Here is a 21,521-nt window from a genome sequence, read left to right as displayed (position 1 = left end):
ATTCAATTATAATCCTAAATGCAAATGAGGAGTCCAAGTTTGAAAAAATAGAATGACAACATATATTCAGACCTGCAACAAATTACTTGAATGGCAAATGTTGTACGAACACAATAAATCACTCTATATCATATTAATTTTAAAGTGGAAATTTGTTTATCATTCCTATTGAGTCCAAACATAGAACCTCAAAATTCGGTGTCCTATTCATGGAGTCATTTATCAAAGACATGACCATCATGAAATCTTCAAATTTTGTTTTAGAATTTTTTTTTTCTGCCATTTTTAACTCAAGAAGGAGAAGAGTTTCTTATATATTCACACTTTGTTATGAGGAGTTGTATAGGTCCTTTGGTGAGAAGGGAAATGTTGAATTGAATAATTTATAAATATAATATTATAATTACATGGATTATTATTTCTTTCAGATCCTTCCTGTATTTTCAGCTGTGTGTAGCACATTGGCTTTTGAAGTCTTACAGCTTGGTTTCTACTTCTGGCTTTGCTACTTTATGCTATACATCATGTAAGGTAAATCTTTCAATCTGGTGAAGACTATTTCTTCTTTTGTAATTTAAGGATAGTAACATGAGCTACCATTTGGTTATGGGAAAATCACATGGAAAATGTATGTAAGTGCTTAGCATAGTGTCTGAAACATCATAATATTCGATAAATATAAAGTACTAATAGGTAGATGTGTACATAACAGCTTTAGAATTCAGCCAAAGGCTGCAAACCATTTTTAATTTCAGCCTTAAACTTCTTCGAAGGCCAAACAAATGAAGAATTCATTATACTCTGAGCACTGTGGGTTCAGAATATTGATAACGTAAGAGCCAAACGATAATAGGTCACTTCTTATTTCTTCAGAGAAAAAGCTACATGGCGTATAAAAGATTTGGAAGTTGCCTTTATATGTAGTTATATAAGATGTTCTAAAAAAGTGGAATAAAAATGCTTAAGTGTTAAAAATGGTGCTTGAACAAAGGAATGTCTTGATACTAGACTTTCTAGACAATAATTCAAACATATCAGTATTTACTAACAATTCATTCTTACTCTCACAAAAAATATTTAGTTTGCCCAACCAGCTGAAAATGTAACCATACTTCTTGCTTAAGACTCCAATTAGATCTTACTTGAAAACTGCTCTAAAGATCCTCTCATCATTCTACTGAAATGGTTCTGCACATAACGAAAGAGGAACTGATGTAAATTCAAAAATCATTTTATCTTGAAAGCCATTACATTGTTCCAAGAGGACAATTCTAGGTCAAAGTTTTAAACACAAATTTTTATTAAGTGATTATGTGAAGGATAAAGTGCATGAAGAAATGCTATAAATTATATCTATAATTATATATAGTTTGCATCTGAATATATACAAAAAAGTCTTGATTAAGCAATGCACAAAACTTCAATTTGTGTAATTACTTCAATGAGATTCAAGACAAACAGCTGACAAATTAAAAAAATTAACTTTGTCTGCCAGGATTAGACATGGAGAAAGCTTAATAACTTAATAGCAATCTCACCTTTAGCAGTATACAAGCAGAGCGGGCCAAAACCATCTTGTTACTGAGCCAAACTCAATGGAAAGTGAGGATCGTTTTAGTAGTGCTAATCGAGTAGATGAGAATACTGAAAAATTACTATCCTATACTTTGCCAAACTTTAACAAAATAAGTATAATTTTTAGTAATTGTAATAAAAAATTTTTTGATAATTTTTATTTGATCTTGAGGGCTACATTTCATATTTTAATGATGCTATTCATTTGCAGTATTTGCTTCTAATGAAAACTGATTTTAACATTTGGTATTTAGCCAAAATGTGTATTAGATGCATTTCTAAGATTATACAGAAAACTTGCAGCACTGTGAAGCTAAATGAAGTACAAAGGAAATGTAACTGTGTGGGTCTTAAAGGATGCAATTTTTCGGAATTCTCAATAAATAATCTTCATCTCAGGACATTCTGACTGCACAGGTTATAATTTATCTTTGTTAAACAATCACCAAATAGTTATTGAATACTTATGCTAGCCCAAGCAAAACTGTGTCAGATACAAAGAGAGACAGAAAAGAACCACCAAATACTGCTTTTTACTTATATCTGGTAATGCTTTAGAAAAGAGAATTTTCTTTGTGCTCATATGGCAAAAACAAAAGCATCCTACACAGTTTTAAAAGCTTTTGATTTACAAGAGAAACAGGAAAATGGGAAAAAACAAAATTGAAATGTGGTTTGTATGTAAAAAAACCAATCTACTTCCACTTCAGACATTCAGATATTGAGGAAATAATGTATTTTATGCTCTGAAAGTTGTAACTTTATCATCAGTGTTAGATTATATATTTTGAAAGATACAGATAAATTGGAAGGATAGTAAGTGATGTGTGGTGCAAAACCTTTACAAATTTATATGATATTCACAGCTTGGAGAGAGGAGTGTAATGAATTTGTAGAAATTCTCTTCAGTTAAATTGGATCATCAGAGTCTGTGGACTAATGAGATCACACTCCTTTTAGAAATAACTGTCAATAAAAAAAGAACTGATTAAATACAAATAACTCCATTGAATCCACAGCCTAGGTCTCAAAAAAAAATAGACAGATAATCCAATAATGAGTCAATTTAAGTAGGAAAAATGTAACCCGAAAATCTCAAAATAAACACATTTTTCACCTTACAAATCCATTTTCCCCATTATTTTGCTTTTATAAACGTGAGCCATTATCTAAATATTAGAACTATTCTGGGGATCAGAAGGAAAGATTCATAAAAAACCGTGATATTTAAACAAAGAGAAATAGAAGTTCCACTCCCAGAGATGGTTTCACTTAACAGAGAAAATGAAAAAGACCCTCTAACAAGGGCCCAGACTAGGGATCTTCAAACTCACTTTGCAAAGGGCCAGACAGTGAATGATCTGAATGGTCCCTGTTGTAATTATACAAGTCTGCCCCTAGAGCGCAGACAACATTAGGCAACACATAAGCAAACTGGTGTGGCCGTGTTCCAGTAAAAGTTAATAATGGACACTGAAATTTCAAATTCATGTAATTACCATGTGTCACAAAATGCTATTCTTCTGGGGTTTTGGGAAACATTTAAAAATGCAAAAGCCATTTTTAGTTCTTCACAGACCTTACAAAACCAGGCAGCAGGCTGGACTCACCCTGGGCTAGATCCTGGAGCTGCATGGCCCAATGTTGTTTTTGTAAACTTAGAAAACTAGTTACTGGAGAAAGTCAGGAAGTTTAGATTTTGATATTGGAATAGAGATAACATATTTATCTTGGATGCTGCTAGATTTTGCCACCGATATGACTAAACCCATTCTAACACATTTTAAATACAGTCTGCTTAGTTTTGCATTTTATTTGCAATATGATTTTCTCGAGGCTTAACGTATTATAAATTAACTTTATTCCAAGAGTATCTATTTGGGGACCTATGTCCTGCTTGTTATTTGTTCTAGAAAATATGGATCCACTTCAAAATCTTCCACTTTAATGGTAGAGGAATTTATAGTTGAAAAGTCTATATGAGTGGCCCAATGTGCTATTTCGAATGTGATACATGAGTTCTTTAAATGTTTAAATATCTCCTGATTCAAAATCAATTAATCTATACATTATGCGATTAAAGCAGCCATGTATTACTGCTGCTGAACTTGATTCAGGCATAGCTAAGTTATTATCATTTTAGCAGTTTTTCTATTAAATATAGAATGCACTGATTAAGTAGTCCTGGTGGTGACCAGCATTCATGCTTAGAATTCACTAAGTTAATCCAATCTTTCCTGAACAGTCTATTTTTTACATAGGCATAAACAGCCGAAGTCCTTCAGGGACACTGACTCAGACTTGGATAATTATCTAGTTATTTCCTTTTCAATGTTAAGAAAAGCTTACTCATGAGGCTGTTAACTTTCCAGTGGAAAAAAAAACAAACCACCACTTACATCCTTGGAATAGGAAATAGATTAGTGTCCCCTGCAGTACTGCTGCTTCCTTCACTGTCCACGCTATACCCACTGCCAAAGCTGCTGCCCGAGGAGCCAGTGGACACGGAGCTTTCTGCAGGCCGGTGATTGGTGGGCTTGGCTGCATGGTGTGGGAAGAGTCAACACCACAGTCAATCAATGAACCTCCCATTGATATCCAAATGCATACTTATATGTTTCTTCATTTACGGGTGTAAAGAAACAGCTCTAGCAAGAACTCCACATCTCTTAACCTGCCTTTCATTTTCTTTTCTTTAACCAGTAACTCTCAGTGGCAACAATAAAGCCCTTGATTGTTTTTGTTGGATATAAAAGAAAACAAAGATTAACTTCTAGGAATCAACCATCACATTTTTACACCGAGTTAAACAGTATTATTATTACTTGTGATTTCTTTATAGAGTATTGCAATAACGATACGGCAAACAAATAAGAATTGTGGCTATTTCATGGAGAAAGGAATTTAGGAAGACTTGGGTAGATAGAAATGACAGAATATGTGAAAATTGCTTAATTATTTCCCATATTAATAACCAGTAATTTGTTTTTCTCCTGAGAAGTGAAGATGCAAAATAGAATAGATAATTTCAGGAAATGACTGAAAATCCTGGACTTGTTTGTATGTAGCTCTACCAACTACCTCCAGCAGGTTTTTAAATTTGAAGGTATTTGTTTCCCCTTAGGCACGTCCTAGTTTATGACTGGGACTTGTTTTAAATAACCCATGAGTTTGATTTTTTGTATATAAGAATCCATATTCCCATAGAAGAGTTATGAATTTGTGTTATAAATTATGCAGTAAGAGAATGGTAATATTGTTGGCAGAGTTCTAGATTAGAGATTTGGGAGGAAATTCTGATGCAAAAGGAATGAAAAGAAGGCAGGTGTAGGTGATTGGGATTGACATGTATACACTGATGTGTATAAAATTGATGACTAATAAGAATCTGCAGTATAAAAAACAAACAAAAAAACAACTAATACCAAACTTTCTTTGGGTTATTTGTATGGAAATATGTTAATATAAATGTTTCAGACATTACATGAAATTTCTAAAAATCTTGTATGTTCTGGTATAATGTTATAAATCATAATTCTAGTTATTACTTTAAAATGTATATCTCGGAAATAACTAAAAAAAAAAAAGAAACAGAAGGCAAGTGTTTCCTCTTTTTTTGTGGGGGCGGAGATTCTCCAGGCAAATTTTGAAATTGTCATTTGTCTTCTGACACATGGTCAGAGTTTAAGAGCATAAGCTCTGATCACACGGATCTGGTTTTGTATCCCAACTCCTGCTGAAGTTAACTCTAGGTGGTCTCAGTTTCCTCACTTTAAAATAATGGGGTCAGTAAAGCCCCCCTCATAAGACTGTGATTATGAGGAGTGAGATAAAACTGGAACTCACTCTTCTTTGTCTTGTGATTTAATTTGCTGTACCCTCAAGCTCTTCTTCAGGGCTTTATGGTCAATGGCTGTTCCCCACTGAACAGCGCACCTAGTCCCGGACAATGAATTCACCTTGATTCTCTTCTAATTTTAGATGTATTCTAGGCTGCAAAAGTACTTAAGAGCCTCTCTCCTCCATAAATACTCTCCTCCTGTTCACTCAGGAGTTTCTCAAGCAGTTGGATCGATCCACACAACTGGGTAAAGAGTTGATAATCATTTAATGATTCTAAATTATCAACATTTTTCTTAAGGAAATGTATAAAAACACAATGACAATCCGGTGGGTGGAGTTTTAACCAATATACCCAAATAAAGTGAAAAGCATAGATACTGTGAGGGAAATCATCTGAGGGCAGGAAACTCTCCATCAGATTAGCCAGGATCAAGTCTTGCAAAGGCTTTAGCTTTTCCTCACTTCTTCCCTTCTATTTCTGAACTAGCAGTTTCTCTAAAGCCACCAGAAATTTTCATACTATCTATTCCAGCGATAGTAGGATTCCTTTCCCAGAATAGAGAAGGAAGAAACATTTGATAGTCAGTTATATATCAAGTATCTATAAATTGGGAATAGCTAGTTAGAAAAGGGTCTGAATCCTGTTACATAGCCAGTCACCAGTGAATTAAGAGTAACTCATAGGACTAGATTTCCAGGAAAAGAATAATAGTCATAATGTTTGTTTAATATTTTCTGCAACTTATGTAGAAGAAACCCAGCTGACGTATATAGTGTTAAAGACCTTTCAAAAGGATAAGGTAAAAAATGTAAAGGTAATATGACTGATATAAAATTATGAACATTATAAAGAATATTAAACTGTATAACCAACCACGAGTCAGATAAGTCAACTGATTGTAAACAAGGAAAAGCTATCATACCTTTTGATTGTCATTATATAATACAACCTACTAGATTGTTAATAATTTTTAGTATGATATTGAATGTAAAAATTTAATTTCATCAACTGGAAAATCTCAATATACCATTTTCAAAGACAAACCTTAATTAATAGACATTAATTTTAAAATCAATTTATCTTTACTAATTTAAAACTTTTTTTTATCCCAGAGCAATCTCACAATATATCAAAATATCCACATTATAGAAATGATGTCTTCTTATTTACATATCAAAATATCCAATCTTTTCTTTTGCAAACTTTGATTTTACCTGACGCAATTTCTAGTTCTATTCCTCTTCTGGGAAATTTGAGAAATGTGAACAGAATGTAAAACAATATAATAATAGAAAAGGAACAAGGATAGAAATAACTTTAAGGAAAGCCAGTTTTGTCATACTGCCTAGGTGAACAGAAATTTCATTTGGAAAACCCGTGCAAGTGTCGTCAATATTTTAAACGCAAACAAGTCATAGTTTATAAGAAATATTACAAGAAAGAAAACTAAATATAGGGAACATATACATATTTCAGAATAACTCTAAGTCTGCCTTAACATCTTTGCAAAACAAAATTACACGTAATGTTGAATCTAAAGAAATTTTGGGCGGTTAGGTGAATAATTCAAATGAGTCTAGATATTAGGCATTATCTCAAAACATCTGGTGCATGACTGAATTTTTTTATACTTAACCTGGTATGTAAGCGTAGAGATAGATAGCCTGACAGTTAGTTTCTGAAAATGACTTAAACTAAAATGCAAAGTGGATCTTCCCTGTACAGGGCTATATATACATAGCATAAAATGAGACTAAAAATACAGAAATGGTGAGGTTTTGATAAGCTGGTGCTAAGAGTCCAAATATTTTAAAAGTTCTTTTTCAGTTACTTGAAACAACACGTCTATTTGCTAATTTCGTTTAATTGAATCAGCCCCCACATAAGAAACCATCAACTCAATTAAACTGAACTAAATCTGTATTACTGCAAACTTCTTAATGAATAAAGTGCTTTTAGGATTTAATATCGGAGGCCAGATCGTATGCAATTTCAAGACATCTCACGATTTCAGTCAAATTCTTTAGTTTGCCTCTCGAAGTCCTTTATCGTCTGCTTCATTCCATATATACCTCCCATAATTTTCCTTTGTATACCCTTCACTGAAGCCCATTCAGACCACTCACTCTGAATCCCTATAGTTTGGCTTTTTTTCTCCTGAGCTCTAGCCAAGCCTCTTCTTACCAGTTTTGCTATACCCTCCTCTGACCCTGTCACTTTCTTATATCTAAATTATACTCATCCAGAAAGGCTCAGCTCAGATAGAACCTGCTTCATACATTTTCCTCATCTTTACAATCAGAAGTGAACTTCTATACTTAGACTCTCATAGCACATAATTTTTGTCTTTTATGGCAATTGTCACTTTCTATCTTTAATTGTAGTTGTCACATTCATGTGGTTATTGGAAACAGAACCTACCTATGTTAGCTCCATGGTAGCATTCTTAAAAGCTTAATCCTGGGACTATGCTTAAGCAATATTTGATAAATTGATAGTAAAATTATAATAATGATAACATATTAATAATTCTTTCCTTTAACCAAACAACTTAAAACATCTGAGTGATTTAGTAGATTTCTCATTTTTAATCCAGTTCTGTTGATACAAATCAAAAAAATCTCATCAAAGATACCACAATATAGTTTTTTAACCCCACTTTCCTTGTCAATGAAATTTTGGGTAACCTATTTTTGGCAGCTTTTAAAATCACAGATTCAACTTTAATCTGTCATACTGTATATAAAAATGTGATCACTCAACCAGATGGTCTGTTATCCCAATTCCCTCAAAACTGGTTTGACTGAAATATTTAATGATAATACATGAAACATGGGAGAGCATAGACTTGTGAATTAAAAAAAATTCATATCAGACCATGAATATTATATATATATTTCTAAATTGAAGTGACAAAATAATTTGTATGGTAACATTCCATGGGAGGCACTAGATGGTGCTAATACAGACACTAGTACTTAGGCTGACTGCACCTCTTGGTATACAGACAGATGGTGAGCTCCGGTTTATATTTCAGTGTAATGTCTCTCTATGTTCTTGTAGAAAATATTATTTTAAAACATTAAAACTAAATATGACTTTCCATAATTTTATGATTTCAAAATTAACAATTTAAAAATATTCTATCTGCTTTTTCCAAATCTTGAAATCAGAATTTCAGAAATCCTGTATTATGCACCTGTGTATTACATATGAAAATATTTATTTTACATTAGAATTGAGATTTATTTAACAATGAAAAACATTTTTGGAGCCATTTTCTTAAAGAGTTACATTTTGGGGGGCCTACCTTCTTTTTGAATTTTTATTTGTACTATTAAGTACCAACCAGAAAAAGGAATGTATCATATAAATATGAGATGGAATAAGTCCACTCCTACAAAGAGGGTCCCTATATGCTAGAAGAATAAATACTAGCGTGTTGAATAATTTTGTGACTCAGTTATTGAGGGGGCATTTCAGGTAAACGAATTTTATTTTCAGTGAGGCAATTCAATCTGTTTTAAATTATTCTTTGACCACTTCATTTTCTGCAGCTGCTAGGTGGTTAGAAAACATTTTGTTTTATTACTCCTCTGTGGCTAACCTTAATTAAACCTGGTAGTGTCTCTTTGACTGAACATCTGTCTTCAATTAGTTTGCTCTGTTGATTTTTCCCCTCTACTATATATACATACTCAAAAAATGCAGAACTATCACTGTGCCTACCACACGATGGCAGCACCATGAGCAAAGTCTCGGATCAGAATTGTAGATGATTTTATAATTGTGGAATCATGGAAATTAAAAGCTGGTAAGGACTCTAAAGATAACCTGTTCCAGAACCATCATCTTGCTTATAGAAAAACTAAGTCCTGGAAAGTTTTAAGTGACTTGTTCCAGGTCACAAATCAAAATTGAAAAGTGCTCATCCACTTTTCTATCATATTGAATTGTCTCAAAATTAAGAGAGGTTACCTACCTTAGAATTCAGTGCTTGGAATGTATGAAGCCTCACTTCCATTGGTTTTATATCTTTGGTCTCGCTCAAAGGTATTTCCAAATATTTCAGGAGTAATTTATTATGTAGGTAACCTGTAATTTCCCAAATTACTTGGTTGATGCAGTATTAGTATTATCTTCATAGATACAATGTATAGGATTTTAGGATCAACTGCTTGAAATTAAGAGAAAACAATCAATAATTCTTTTGTTTATTCCAATAGTATAATGATGGAACTGAAATAACTACCTGGCTATTTTAGAAATTATATACTTATAGCATGCTTTTTTTTTTTGGTTCTTTAGCTAGTTTAACTTTAATTTAGCTGGTATTAACTTTAGTGACCTTTTCTACTTTATCTCCTTTACCTTTCACTCTATTTATCTATCTACCTTTTATTATTGCTGTTGTTTTAGTTGTTATATTTACTAAAGAGACTTTGCAGTTTTATCTCATTTGTTGATTGGATTTGGATGTAGCCCTGAAAAATGTCAACTTTTAATTTCCACTGTTACCAGCACTGTTGGTAGTTTTCCCCTTGAATTACGTGCAATAACATTTTTAGGTTTTCTACTATCATCCAGGGGTATTAAGAAGGGGTGTTGCATCTTACAAGGACTTTAGAAATTTAATATACTTTTTTCTGAATTTACTTCAGTATATTAATTATCCAATTTGGAAAAATTTAAAAGAAGACACTAGAAAAATGGCACAGGTAGCTTCAATACAACTATTTGTAGGAATGTTCACATACCTCCAAATTACAAGTTTTCACAAATAAAAGTATTTAAAATAGACAACTCTGATTTCTACAATATATCAGTCATTTGTAAACCCCTAGGTGGGGTCAGTGAAAGGAAGGATGTCACTGAAATACTTTTTAAATGAAAAATTATTGGTGATTATATTACCTCTTTCCCAGGGGTCGCTGAGGATGAAATTAACACTAACACTTGGCTTGGTCACTCAGAAAAAATAATTACATATATCAGAAAGTTACAACAAACTTATAAAAATCAAAATATGTCCCTCAAGATATTCCATATTATTCACATAGTAGCTTCTTTCAGAGAGGGAGAGGAAGATGCGATGCCTCTATTTTCTATGTCGAGGGAAAGGTGGTAAAGCTTTAAATCATGTTTGCACTCTTCCCTCTCCATCCACATTGGCCTTACAACTGACTTTTTCAAGACATTTTAATAATCAGTTCAATCTTATGCATCACTATTTTGCAGGTGTCTCCCATTCACTCCCTAGCTTTATGGATAATAGGATCAATGATCACTTTAGGGAACAAAAGTAATAGCATATAACTTCAATACAACACGTGTTTGAAATGAGAGTAAAGTTAGCTTAATAACATGGTAGAGAAGGTTTTTTTCTTACATAAATACAATATGTGATGGCTCAGTGTACTATAGTTCTTGCATTTATGCTATAATGTTGCCTTTTAAGTGTGTCTTCCTTTCTAAAGGTGTTTTTGGTTCAGAACTTATTTTGGAAGAAGACACTTAAAATAAATACAGTTTAAGTGGGGACCAAAATTTCAGAGTAAATAATGGAGTTTGATTAAGACATCACAAAGATAGTAAATCCATTTTATCTTTAATAAGTTTAGTTTATAATTCTAGCTATGTCCAAATAAATAGAATGAACAAAGAGTTTATCAAGGACCAAGTTTTGGTTTTGTGCTAAAAAAATGCTAACACAATTAAGATCTTTACCTTTAAATAACACAGTAAAAATCTTTACCTTTAAAAGGTTAGGAGAAATACATTTGACAGAAAAAAATCTTCAAGATCTACATCAATTTTTCAAGGGCAACTCAATTTTTCAATATTTATTTCATTCTCCTTTGAAACTGAAATATTCTCTCTCACAGTTTGCTTGCAAAACAAGTGGTCCTGTTTGAGTGAAAGTAATTATAAAAATAGTTTTGAAAAATGTTCTTGTATAATCCTGAAACTGATCACCTAGATCATGAATACTAAGATAACAAGGATGTTACCTTTAAACGGAATCCAAATAATTTGATTTATATAAAAATCCTGCCCAAAGGAGACATTTCCAGTGTAAACAAATACAAATTAATAATAGCATACTGATTTACATGGCTAATGCTACAACAAACACTGAGTATTATTTTTCATATCATTCAAATGTAGTCAGTGGCCATAAAGTAAAGAGGAATTTGGACAATTATTTGGTAAACACCTGTCCAGTCCCATGGAATACAACGTCTCTAATTAATTTCATTAATATTCCTACCTTCTCCAAATAGATCATTTTCAAACACTTTCTCTCCTCCTATACTGGGTTATATCCCAGTGAACTGTAAAAATTACGAGAGAGAACCAGACCAGAACAAATAACAAAATAATTCTATTTTCAGATATTTCTAAACATGATGGTGTCTGTGCATATAAACTTAAGTCAATGACTAACTGCAACGTTCTACTTCAATTTCAGTTGAAGATAGACAAAAGTCATGCTTTTGTCAGTCTTCAAATTTTTCCCACATATCTTTAATCCGTTATTTGATAAATATTACTAGGATGGGATATTTATGGGGACAGTGATTTTTGTCTATTGTGTCCACTGCAGAATCACTAACACTTTGAAGAGTTTCTGAAACATACTATTCATTAAAAAAACTGTGTGTATGAATGTGAATAAATGATGAGCAACTAATAGGGGTAATTCAGATAATATTTTCTGTAAATGATAAATATTTTCAGAATTCCCTTTTTAGCTTTAATTATTTAAAAACACAATAAATTATATGTTTGAAATTAAGGATCAAGAATTAAGTAAGAGGTAAGAAGCTTAACATTTCCTCAAATTTGAATCAAAGTGATGATCTTCAGTGTTTCTATTGTTATTTATGCCAACAATGAATTTGCAAAGTATAGGACCACTAATATAGATAATACAATAGAAGATTAAAGAAACAAATAATTTATAAATGTTTTTCCAATAAATTTTATCATCAAAATAAGGACACAAATAAAATGTATTCTACCTTTATAATACTCCCTTTCATTCTACCTTAGGCTAGGAACAACTTGATTAAAGTTGACAGACAACTTACCAGTCAAACTGCAAATGTAAATAATGAAAATGGGCATATAATCATAACTTAATCTAAATCATGCCCAATAAAATATTTAAAATAAGAATATAAAATGAAAAATCATTTGTCAATCTTAAGTTATAAATTAACATTAAATAAGAAAAGAAAGTAGGGGTTCCAAAATGCAATACAAGATATAAAAGGCATAAAAAATTTAGAGGCAAATATGATAATTATATCTTGTAAGAAATTTCTAATTATCCAACATCATTGACTATTGATAAAATTATGATTGTACCCAGGTATAGATCAGTGGCTCTTAAATATTTTGGTCTCAAGACCCCTTTTCCAGTCTTAAATATTGTTGAATTTCTTAAAGAACTTCACTTTATGTGAATTATATCTATCAATATTTATCATATTCAAAATTAAGAAAAATGTAACATAAGCAGTTGACAAATACATATTCCATTAGCCATCAGAGCAATGATGTCATGACATCTCATGGAAATGTAGGAAAAGTCCACTGAACACTAAGGAAGGAATGAGAGTAAAAAAGGCAAATAACATCTTAAGAGTCTTAAGAATTTTTTGACCTTGTAGAGTCCTGAAAAGGTCTCTGGGACACCTAGGGATCAATGGACACACTTTGAGAATCACTGGTCTACATCTACAGTGATGAAAATGAAGTATGAACTGTGAAAATGAAAAAAAAAAAAGAAACAATTAGCACCAACCTTTTTTGACAATCATCTTAAACCAGTATATATATGACAATCATTCTATGGTGTCTTTTATTTTTTATTTTCTGCACTAAAAAAATCAAGTTCTAACGCCTTACTTGAAAAGATTTATTATTATTATCATCACCCTTTGAATTTCTCTAAGCTTCTTCAGAATTTGTTTCACCCAGAACTTCACAACTCTAGAATTATAAGGTCTGAGTTAAATATTATATGTATCATAAAAATTTGCTTGTCTGTTCTATTTTTGCCTAAAAAACCCACAAAAAACTATATTACACAGAAATCCAGAGTAAATAATGAAATTTGGCAGGCATAAAACAATGCAAATTCTTCCCAAAACGGCTTTTCTCTACATTGTCTCTTCAACTTTCTTGTACATTAATAGTTGGATGGAGCCAAAGTAGTTATTTACTTTAAAAATGTCAGTAGCAATAAGAATGCTTTACAAGAAACTAAAAGTATATATAGAAAGTATAAATATATCCATATAGAAAGAAATTTGAATTGTGTAGTATAAAAGTTACATTTTCTCTCTCTCTAGATTCCGACCTCATTTTACCTAAAGAGTCAGATAAAAATATAATGTGACCAGTATGTATAACTGAATCACTTTGCTGTATACCAGAAACTAACACAACATTGTAAATCAACTATACTTCAAAAATTTTTTTAAATAAAAATAAAAGCTATAAGATCTCTGAAAAAAAATAATGTGATCTATAGAACTTAAAATAATGTGGTTTTTAGTTTCAAATGTCTTAATGAGGAAAAGTAGATTTTGCTTCTGTGTTCTTTTAAGAATAAAGTAGAAGTAGAAATTTTATTCCATTGTCTTTCTTATGTTTAGAAATAGGGACCTGCCTCCTGACACTTCCTCTAATTTTTTTTTTTTTTTTTGGCTGCACTTTGAGGCTTGTGGGATCTTAGCTTCCCAACCAGGGATTGAACCCGGGCCCCTGGCAGTTGAGAGTGTGGAGTCATAATCACTGGACCACCAGGGAATTCCTACCTCCTGATTTTCATCAAACATTTTCTTCTTAAAAACTTATCTGTTCTTGTTTGATTTGTATTATTAATATTTTGATTAGTTTCTGTTCAAATGATTTAATTAATTTTATCTTTCAGTATTTTAAAACACATTGAGGTATAAAGCTATGGTTCTATCTACATTATTTCTCTTTATACATCTGAAAACCGTAATACCCCAATCAAAATACTGCGGAAATGTTTTCATTTGAAATCCGAAAGTTTTTTTTGTCACTTCAATGATTAAAATATATATTTACAGACTCAACAAAGTAATAAAACAAAAAGGCTATTTTTCACGGTCTGACTCATTATACATAAAGATTCCTTTCATCCTATCCCATCCCCATATGTCCCTCTCCCTCCCAAAGATTATCTTGCACAACAGAGAATGGGTGAAATATCATGATTTTACATAATGTACTACATTCTGATGAAAAGTGGGAAAAAAATCAAGTAATTCATGGATAGATATCTGGAATTAGGCAATGTTGTTAAGCAGCTACCTATTAGCTCTTGGCATTCTTCCGCCTCTCCCCAGGTGGCACTTCACCCAGTTCCAGGATCCTTCCTACCCAGGCGATAACGTTCCCAGCCCCAAGCTCAGATTGTACCCTCTGTCCATGGTCCCGCAGTGTCCCCATCAGCCTTCTCATGCTCCATGCTTCTCATTTCTTTCCTCCATCAGCATTTACTTGCCTGTCTCATTTGCTCTGGGTCCTGCTCTCTGCTGGTAATTTGGTAAATTAACTTTTTAAAAATAAATTTGTTTAAACCTGAAATACAATAATTTGCAATCAAAAAATAAGTTTAACTTTGTTAAAGACATGTCATAAATAGCATTTAAGGCACTTTGACATGTTAAAAATTAGGCCTTTCTCTTCTCGGATCATGTATTAATAGTCCCGCTCAATCATATAGGCCCCTGGTTAGATCACGTGACAAAGGCACACTGCAGTATGAACCAGTAATTCCTTACGTGGATGGCTTGACACACTCATGGCTACTACTAGAAAAGAACAAAAGTATCCATTGATGATACGTCAGTGAATTCACCTTTGGGAGGGAAGGTGCATAAACAAGAGACAGTGTCATATGTTCAGAGCTATATATTTACTGTCTGTGCCTCTGCATGTGCAGCAGAGATATTTCTGGCAATGAATATTAAATGACTATAGAAAGATTTGAAAATGCATAACCAATCTTTCTAAGAAAATATGGAAACTCTTAAAAACCCAGAACTTTAGAAGAACACTTTGATTTTCAGAGACAACAAAGAAATACAACCCTTGCCCCCAGAGAAATAGGCAGAAAACTTTGAAAGCTGAAATCCAATTTGATTCTCTCAGATTTTTGCTGGCTATTTGCTGTGTTCACATCATTACAGTTTGTTTTCTTTCTATTTTAAACTACCCAAAGCTTCCTTTTTAAAGCTTTGCTGCCTTTCTTTTCTTTGCACAAACACATTGAAATGAGGAATGTTAAGTCTGTTTTTATTAACCTCTTACACACATTCCAGAAGACTTCACCTCCAAATGATCTCATTCTGATTTCTTTCCCTTTTGAACCCTCCCCTTTCCAGAAACAGAGAACGCCAAATTCCTTCTGATCAAAAGTGACCATCTGCTTCCGGTCAGAAGAGAACGGACCACTGATCAGCTACTGCCTTTGTAACCAACACTTCTCTCCACTCCCAGTGCCCGCCCTGTTTCCCAACCCAGCCACCCATACCACTTGCCCAAGACAGCAGCTCTCACAGAGAGATGGCTTAGTCAGAGTTCACCACGGGAATATGGATAGGAAACTCTTCTTTGACAGGTGCCGCAAAGGAGCCTTACGGAAAGTGGAGTTTCCAGCAGCGGTCTGTGGAAGTAGCTTCAGGACCTTCTCCTACAATTCGGCCACAACAAGGGACCTTCAGTCATAGTTCCTCACACAACTCAGTCAATGATTCATCTTCTTACTAACCTCTCCAAGCTCTCATCTTACTGCCCAGGGTGGAGGGATACTTCTATCCATCCTGTATGAGTGTTTCTAAACTTAAAGCTTACCTAAAATCTCAGCATCAAACAAAAACAGCTCAGGAATTTAAAAATGCCCTTTATATATATATATAATGCAATATATTCCATAGCAACTAAATTAATTTTCAAGGTTGTAAAAATGCTTCAATTTGTTTTAGTTTGGGTATGGTTTTAAAAAACAACCTATTTTGAAACTCTTTTCCCTGGCTGGCGTTACCTTCTAAAACAGCCGGGCCTATATTCCACCAAACCAACTGGCTTGGAAAAAAACATTTCCAGGGATTTCTAAATACAAATGGAGAGTTGTTTGGATGATCTGGCACAATCTGTCTAAATCCTGTCCTTCAGGTTTCCTAGCATGCAACTAAACCCTGGAGGGAGAGAAAAAGTTCCTCCTTTCTTACTCCATAATTCTTACCTGACCCATATTTTCTGCTACTTCAAACAGAAACCTGCTGAAAAGCTCACCAAAAAAAAAAAAAAAAAAAAAAAAAAAAAAAAATATATATATATATATATATATATATATATATATATATATATATATATATATGAAAAGCTCTTTAGGGACAATTTCATCACCCTTGATAGCAATGACTGCAGATGTACACACAGCCTCCTCTACAGAGCCTGCTTACTGCTGCACTCGGCTTGTGCAGTGGGAGGGTTTTACTTCCCTGGTTTGTGGCAGCTTAATTATCAGCCTTCAGAAAAGAGGATCAAGTAGGTAGACCAAGTCTAAATTGTATCCCGCCATAATTTCTAGCAACCTCTAATCATTTGTAAGGACTGGAGTGTAAATAGCAAATAAGTAAATGACAATTGTTTTTAGTGAAATCAGGAGAGTTTGATTTCAAAGGAGCCAATGTATTTAAAAAGCAAAGGCTTATTAGGTGCGGTCATAAACAAGGGTTAGATTGCCGATTCTGACAATTTCCAGGTATGTGTTCTTCACCAGTCATGCTGCCACACGCACACCCCGACTCTCTGATGGCTCACTCAGAAAACAGAAATGAAAATATCTGCTACGAATCCCTCACCCACTAGGTGTGACAAAATGAGAAAATGGGTGATGAAACACTTTGCACAATGTGAAGAACTATTCTAAATGTATGAGAATATCCATTAGAGCATTATTCAAAGAAAGGGAGTTAAATGCATTTTGCTGCAAATTTTAAGACCCACATCTAGGAAAACTAGGACAAACTATCATAGGAATACTTAAATCATGATAATTAAAAATAGAGTGAAATAAGAGAAGCATTTGACTACTGTGACATTTACAATTATTAAATATTTGCGGTAAGAAAATGAAGTAAGAAATCAACTGAACTTATTTGATGGAAAAAAAGGTGAGAGGTGGAATTTTAAGTACTCTTGGACAGTACTAGTAAGGCTACCTAGAAAAGGGAAACTGCTTTGGTGATAGTCTATAAACTGGGTTGAGTAAATGTATATTCACAATTATATTAATATTTAAGCTGTTTCCTTAATTGCCTGCTAATTCAAGGAACATCACAGTGGCTTGGCCTTTGTACTGCCACATACATCCTCCATTGCTCCTAAATGTCTGATTAGTTGGGACAAAAGCATATTAAATTTTAAAAATTTCTGAGAATACAGAGAAATGCAATAGGAAAGTACAAGTCTTAATTTTAGTTTGTGGAAAGTACAGAATCATAGAATCAAGTGTTTTACGGCTGGAAGGGACTTAAGGGGGCAAACACTGCTATCGTTTTTTTTTTAATCCTTTCTTTGATATATGTTTTTGAATTAAAATTAAATTTAAATTTGAATTACAATGAAGATAATTTTATAATCACCCTGGTTTGATCCCTGTCACTGGCAGTGAGTGGCATTCTTTCTTGGGGAAAATTCCACAAATTGTTGGTGTCAAGTTAGGGACAGATATTAACTCGCTTTCCTTCCTAACAAAGCCATGGAATCAAGTCTAGGTGCCTGTCCGGAGCAAGACTCATTGGACTTGTCTTCCTTTATCCAGAAAGCTGACAAGGTTGTGAAGTAGATCAGACGTGCAAGAAAGGAAGAGTGGAAGCATTGCCTAGAGTAGCCCAAACCCATTATTTATTTACATGTTTATGTAAGCTCTGGTACTTTTATTTGGTAATAACTCCCCATCTATCTTATGTTTCCGACATGAAACTTTGTCCTGCAACTCAATATTCTATCATTATAGCTTGCACTAGCAACGAAGCAGTAACTTTAAATTCTCTATTGCAAGGAATCAAATGAGAAAGCAAAAACTGACACACTCATTTTAAGCTGCATCATATAACAATGGCTCAGAACCCAGTGGTTTATGAATGAAATAAAGATACTTTATTTATTACACAGGCACTTGGATATTCACATGCCCAACACATCTGATACACTTGACAACTACGGAAACACGAGTGGAAAAAATGTGCTCGTAGGATCAAGAAAGAACTTTCACCATGTAAAGGTGAATGAGTGCATTAACAATTTTTTCCTTTACTTTCCTCTAAGATTTCCAAAATCCACTGAATTGTTTAAAAAAGTTACACTTGAAATAATATTCAACAAAAACTGATCTACATTCCAACTGGTATGCTAACTCGAATTGTGAGCAGTTTAAACTTTTATCACAGTGCAACATATTTATAGTCATGCTTGAACAGATTATGTTAGTAGCATGCGTTCCATTCTGCAATATGAATACTGTTAATCTATTTCCCAACAAAAGTCAAAAGATGCCCAGTGCATAGAAAAATACAAATCACTGTAGTCAATATATTATGGGACTCATCTTGGGACTTACACAGTGATGATGAAGTCCTGAAATGCCATGCCCACAAAAGCACATTAAAAAGTGGATAAACATACTTTATCAGACAATCTCTAAAAATTAAAAGATGAGGGCTTTAAATTTGGGGGATGTTCTTGCTGTGTGCTTTGAATAGCGCCTTTCTGCTCACCTCCTTCTGGCTTGACTGGTCCATCAGACATCACCTTCCTGAGGGCTAGCTGGCTTTGGTCTTGGTTGCCATTAGCTGGTGGAGGCAGATTATCAGACTGAGTTCTTTGAATGGGGAGGACTCCTGCTATGCTGTGTCTGTGCTGCTTCCTGGCATGATTAGACTGACCGCTTTTATGTGCTGCTGTGGTAGTGTGGGTGAAATGGAAACCCAGAGTATGTATCCTCAGATGGAACCAGCTTGAATGTTATTCATGCAAACAGAAGTGATCTTTTGCTCTATCGAAGGAAGTTGTGTTTTCAAATGCCAAAATGACACCACATGCACAGCACTAAAGGGGGTTAAAACTGGCTGTTTCTTTGGAAATGATGACTTTGGGAGATGGGGAGAACATTCATCTATCTCCGTTGTTTGCCTGATGCCTCTTGGAAGTAACAGTGCCCCTACATTTTTAAAGTGTCTGTACTCAATAAGTTCTTATATAATTCTATCAATTGAAATTACAGCAGTTAAGATGGGTGAATTGTTACGCTTTAATTGATATCTTGGCTTCCAAATGATTTCCAGTGGTTAGAAAGAAGAATAACCCTATAAATTCTCTTGTATCATATACAAAGTGTGATCCAACAGAATGGATCCCACTGTGCTCCTTAATGAGGTAACATGGCCTCATCGAATATGCTTAGACATATATTAATACTACATACTTTTTTGAGAATATAGGAAACATTATTTTCTTTACAGATTTTTTTTTCTCCAAAAGACTACAAAGTTTCTCACGTGGAAAGCCTCATTATTTCACATGCATAATTTATTAAAAATTTTAAGCGTAAAATGTTTTTTCCATTTCCCCTAGGTTCTAGAACTTGACTGTTGGTTACATGACTCTTCTGCCTAAAATTTTTTAGTGTTTTTCAGAGGTGAGACTCTCATTGCTAACCTGCTCAAAATGCTTATGTGTGTGCCTTTTTTTGGTGTAATGCCCGGAAAACTGGCAGCCACTTGTGCTTGTAATTCCTGTATTCTAAAGGATATTTAAGTGCACACAAAAAGGACACACAACATAGTTTTGCCTGCACACATCACAGACACAGCTACCAAATACTATGAGCCAGGTTGGATGGATGGTGGAGACAAAGGAGAAACAGCCAGTTTTATTTCGTTCTATGTAAAGTAAAACAAAAAAGAACTAAATGAGAGACAGCATATTTATGTATCGATACTGTTCCTACACAGACAAAGGGACAGAGAACAGAGGGAGCAGGGAAAGCACAAAACAAAGCAAATGGGGAAGGACAGCAGGAAAGAAAGGCAACAGATGAACATTAAGCTGCCATGCTGAGGAATTTATTTGCGTCTTTTACTTGGTTGAAGGCGGAGTTGTTGCACGGCGGCTTCGGCAGCGGCTATAGCAGCCCCTGCATCTTCCAAGTGGGTCTGAGTGACGCTGGTTTTGCTTTGACTGCGAGATGGTCCATGAGAGCGGAGATGGCCTTCGGATGAGGATTTCGAGCTACCGGGACTACTATGGGATTTCTCAATGGTGGGAACCTGCATGTCTGGTTACAAAAGGGTAAAACATGAGTTAAATTTGCTCCAGCGTTCCTCCTGTCAAGCTGGGTCTCACATAATTTGAAACCGCCTAAGATTTAAGTTAACTCTGTTTCTTTTTTGGTGCGTTTATGCAACTGCTCACCGTACAGCGATGTGATTCAACATTTGGGAGACAATTTTTGGGAGGAAAGGCAAGAGGATGATAATCTTGAGAGGAGAGGTTTGAGAAGAGGAATAAATACATTCTAAGTAGTCTCATATAAATGAATATATTAACTTATAGTTTCACCAAGCAACTCTGCTAATTCTAGTAGGGACCAGGTAAGAAACAATAGGCTGACACTGCCACAGGAGGAGTTTTAAGTAAAATTCCTGGAGGAAGGTGTGTGAGTCACTGGGATACATGGAAGTGGGGACTGTATTATATCATCATCTCAGGTGATTTTAGAGAATGTATATATAAGATCACACATTTACTGTGGTAGTCATAGAGAGAGAGGTCTTTATACCAATCATCTTCCAGAATGTTAATTAGTGCAGAGCTGATCTGGCTAAGTGGAATCCAGAAATGATCTATACAACTCATAAGTAATCTACAGCACTTATTGCAGTCAGTTGTTTACTGTATTAACTCAGTGGCCTCCTGGACATGACCTCAGTTTTTCATCTCCTAGAACACTTGCATTTCCAATCCAAATTGCAAAGAACCACTTTTCAAT

At 33.9% G+C, this 21,521-nt stretch overlaps 1 protein-coding gene across 1 annotated transcript in view; it reads right to left on the bottom strand.

Annotated features, from left to right (window-relative positions):
* Window positions 1-21,521, bottom strand: part of PCLO (piccolo presynaptic cytomatrix protein) — a 366,748-nt gene that overhangs the window by 39,598 nt on the left and 305,629 nt on the right. The window contains exons 19-21 of the mRNA XM_089917758.1: window positions 20,613-20,807; window positions 19,249-19,323; window positions 3,975-4,116 (exon numbers count right to left, since the gene is read on the bottom strand). Of these exons, the coding sequence (XP_089773884.1) occupies window positions 3,975-4,116; window positions 19,249-19,323; window positions 20,613-20,807 (412 nt within the window). The remainder of the gene's footprint in view (window positions 1-3,974; window positions 4,117-19,248; window positions 19,324-20,612; window positions 20,808-21,521) is intronic.

The sequence above is a fragment of the Delphinapterus leucas genome, chromosome 9 (genome assembly GCF_059928025.1).
Source record: "Delphinapterus leucas isolate spDelLeu-1000000601 "Yukka" chromosome 9, BTC_Dleu_Yukka2, whole genome shotgun sequence".
NCBI lineage: Eukaryota > Metazoa > Chordata > Mammalia > Artiodactyla > Monodontidae > Delphinapterus > Delphinapterus leucas.
The sequence above is the reverse complement of the archived record's forward strand: the minus strand, read 5'-3'. Positions and strand labels throughout refer to the sequence as shown.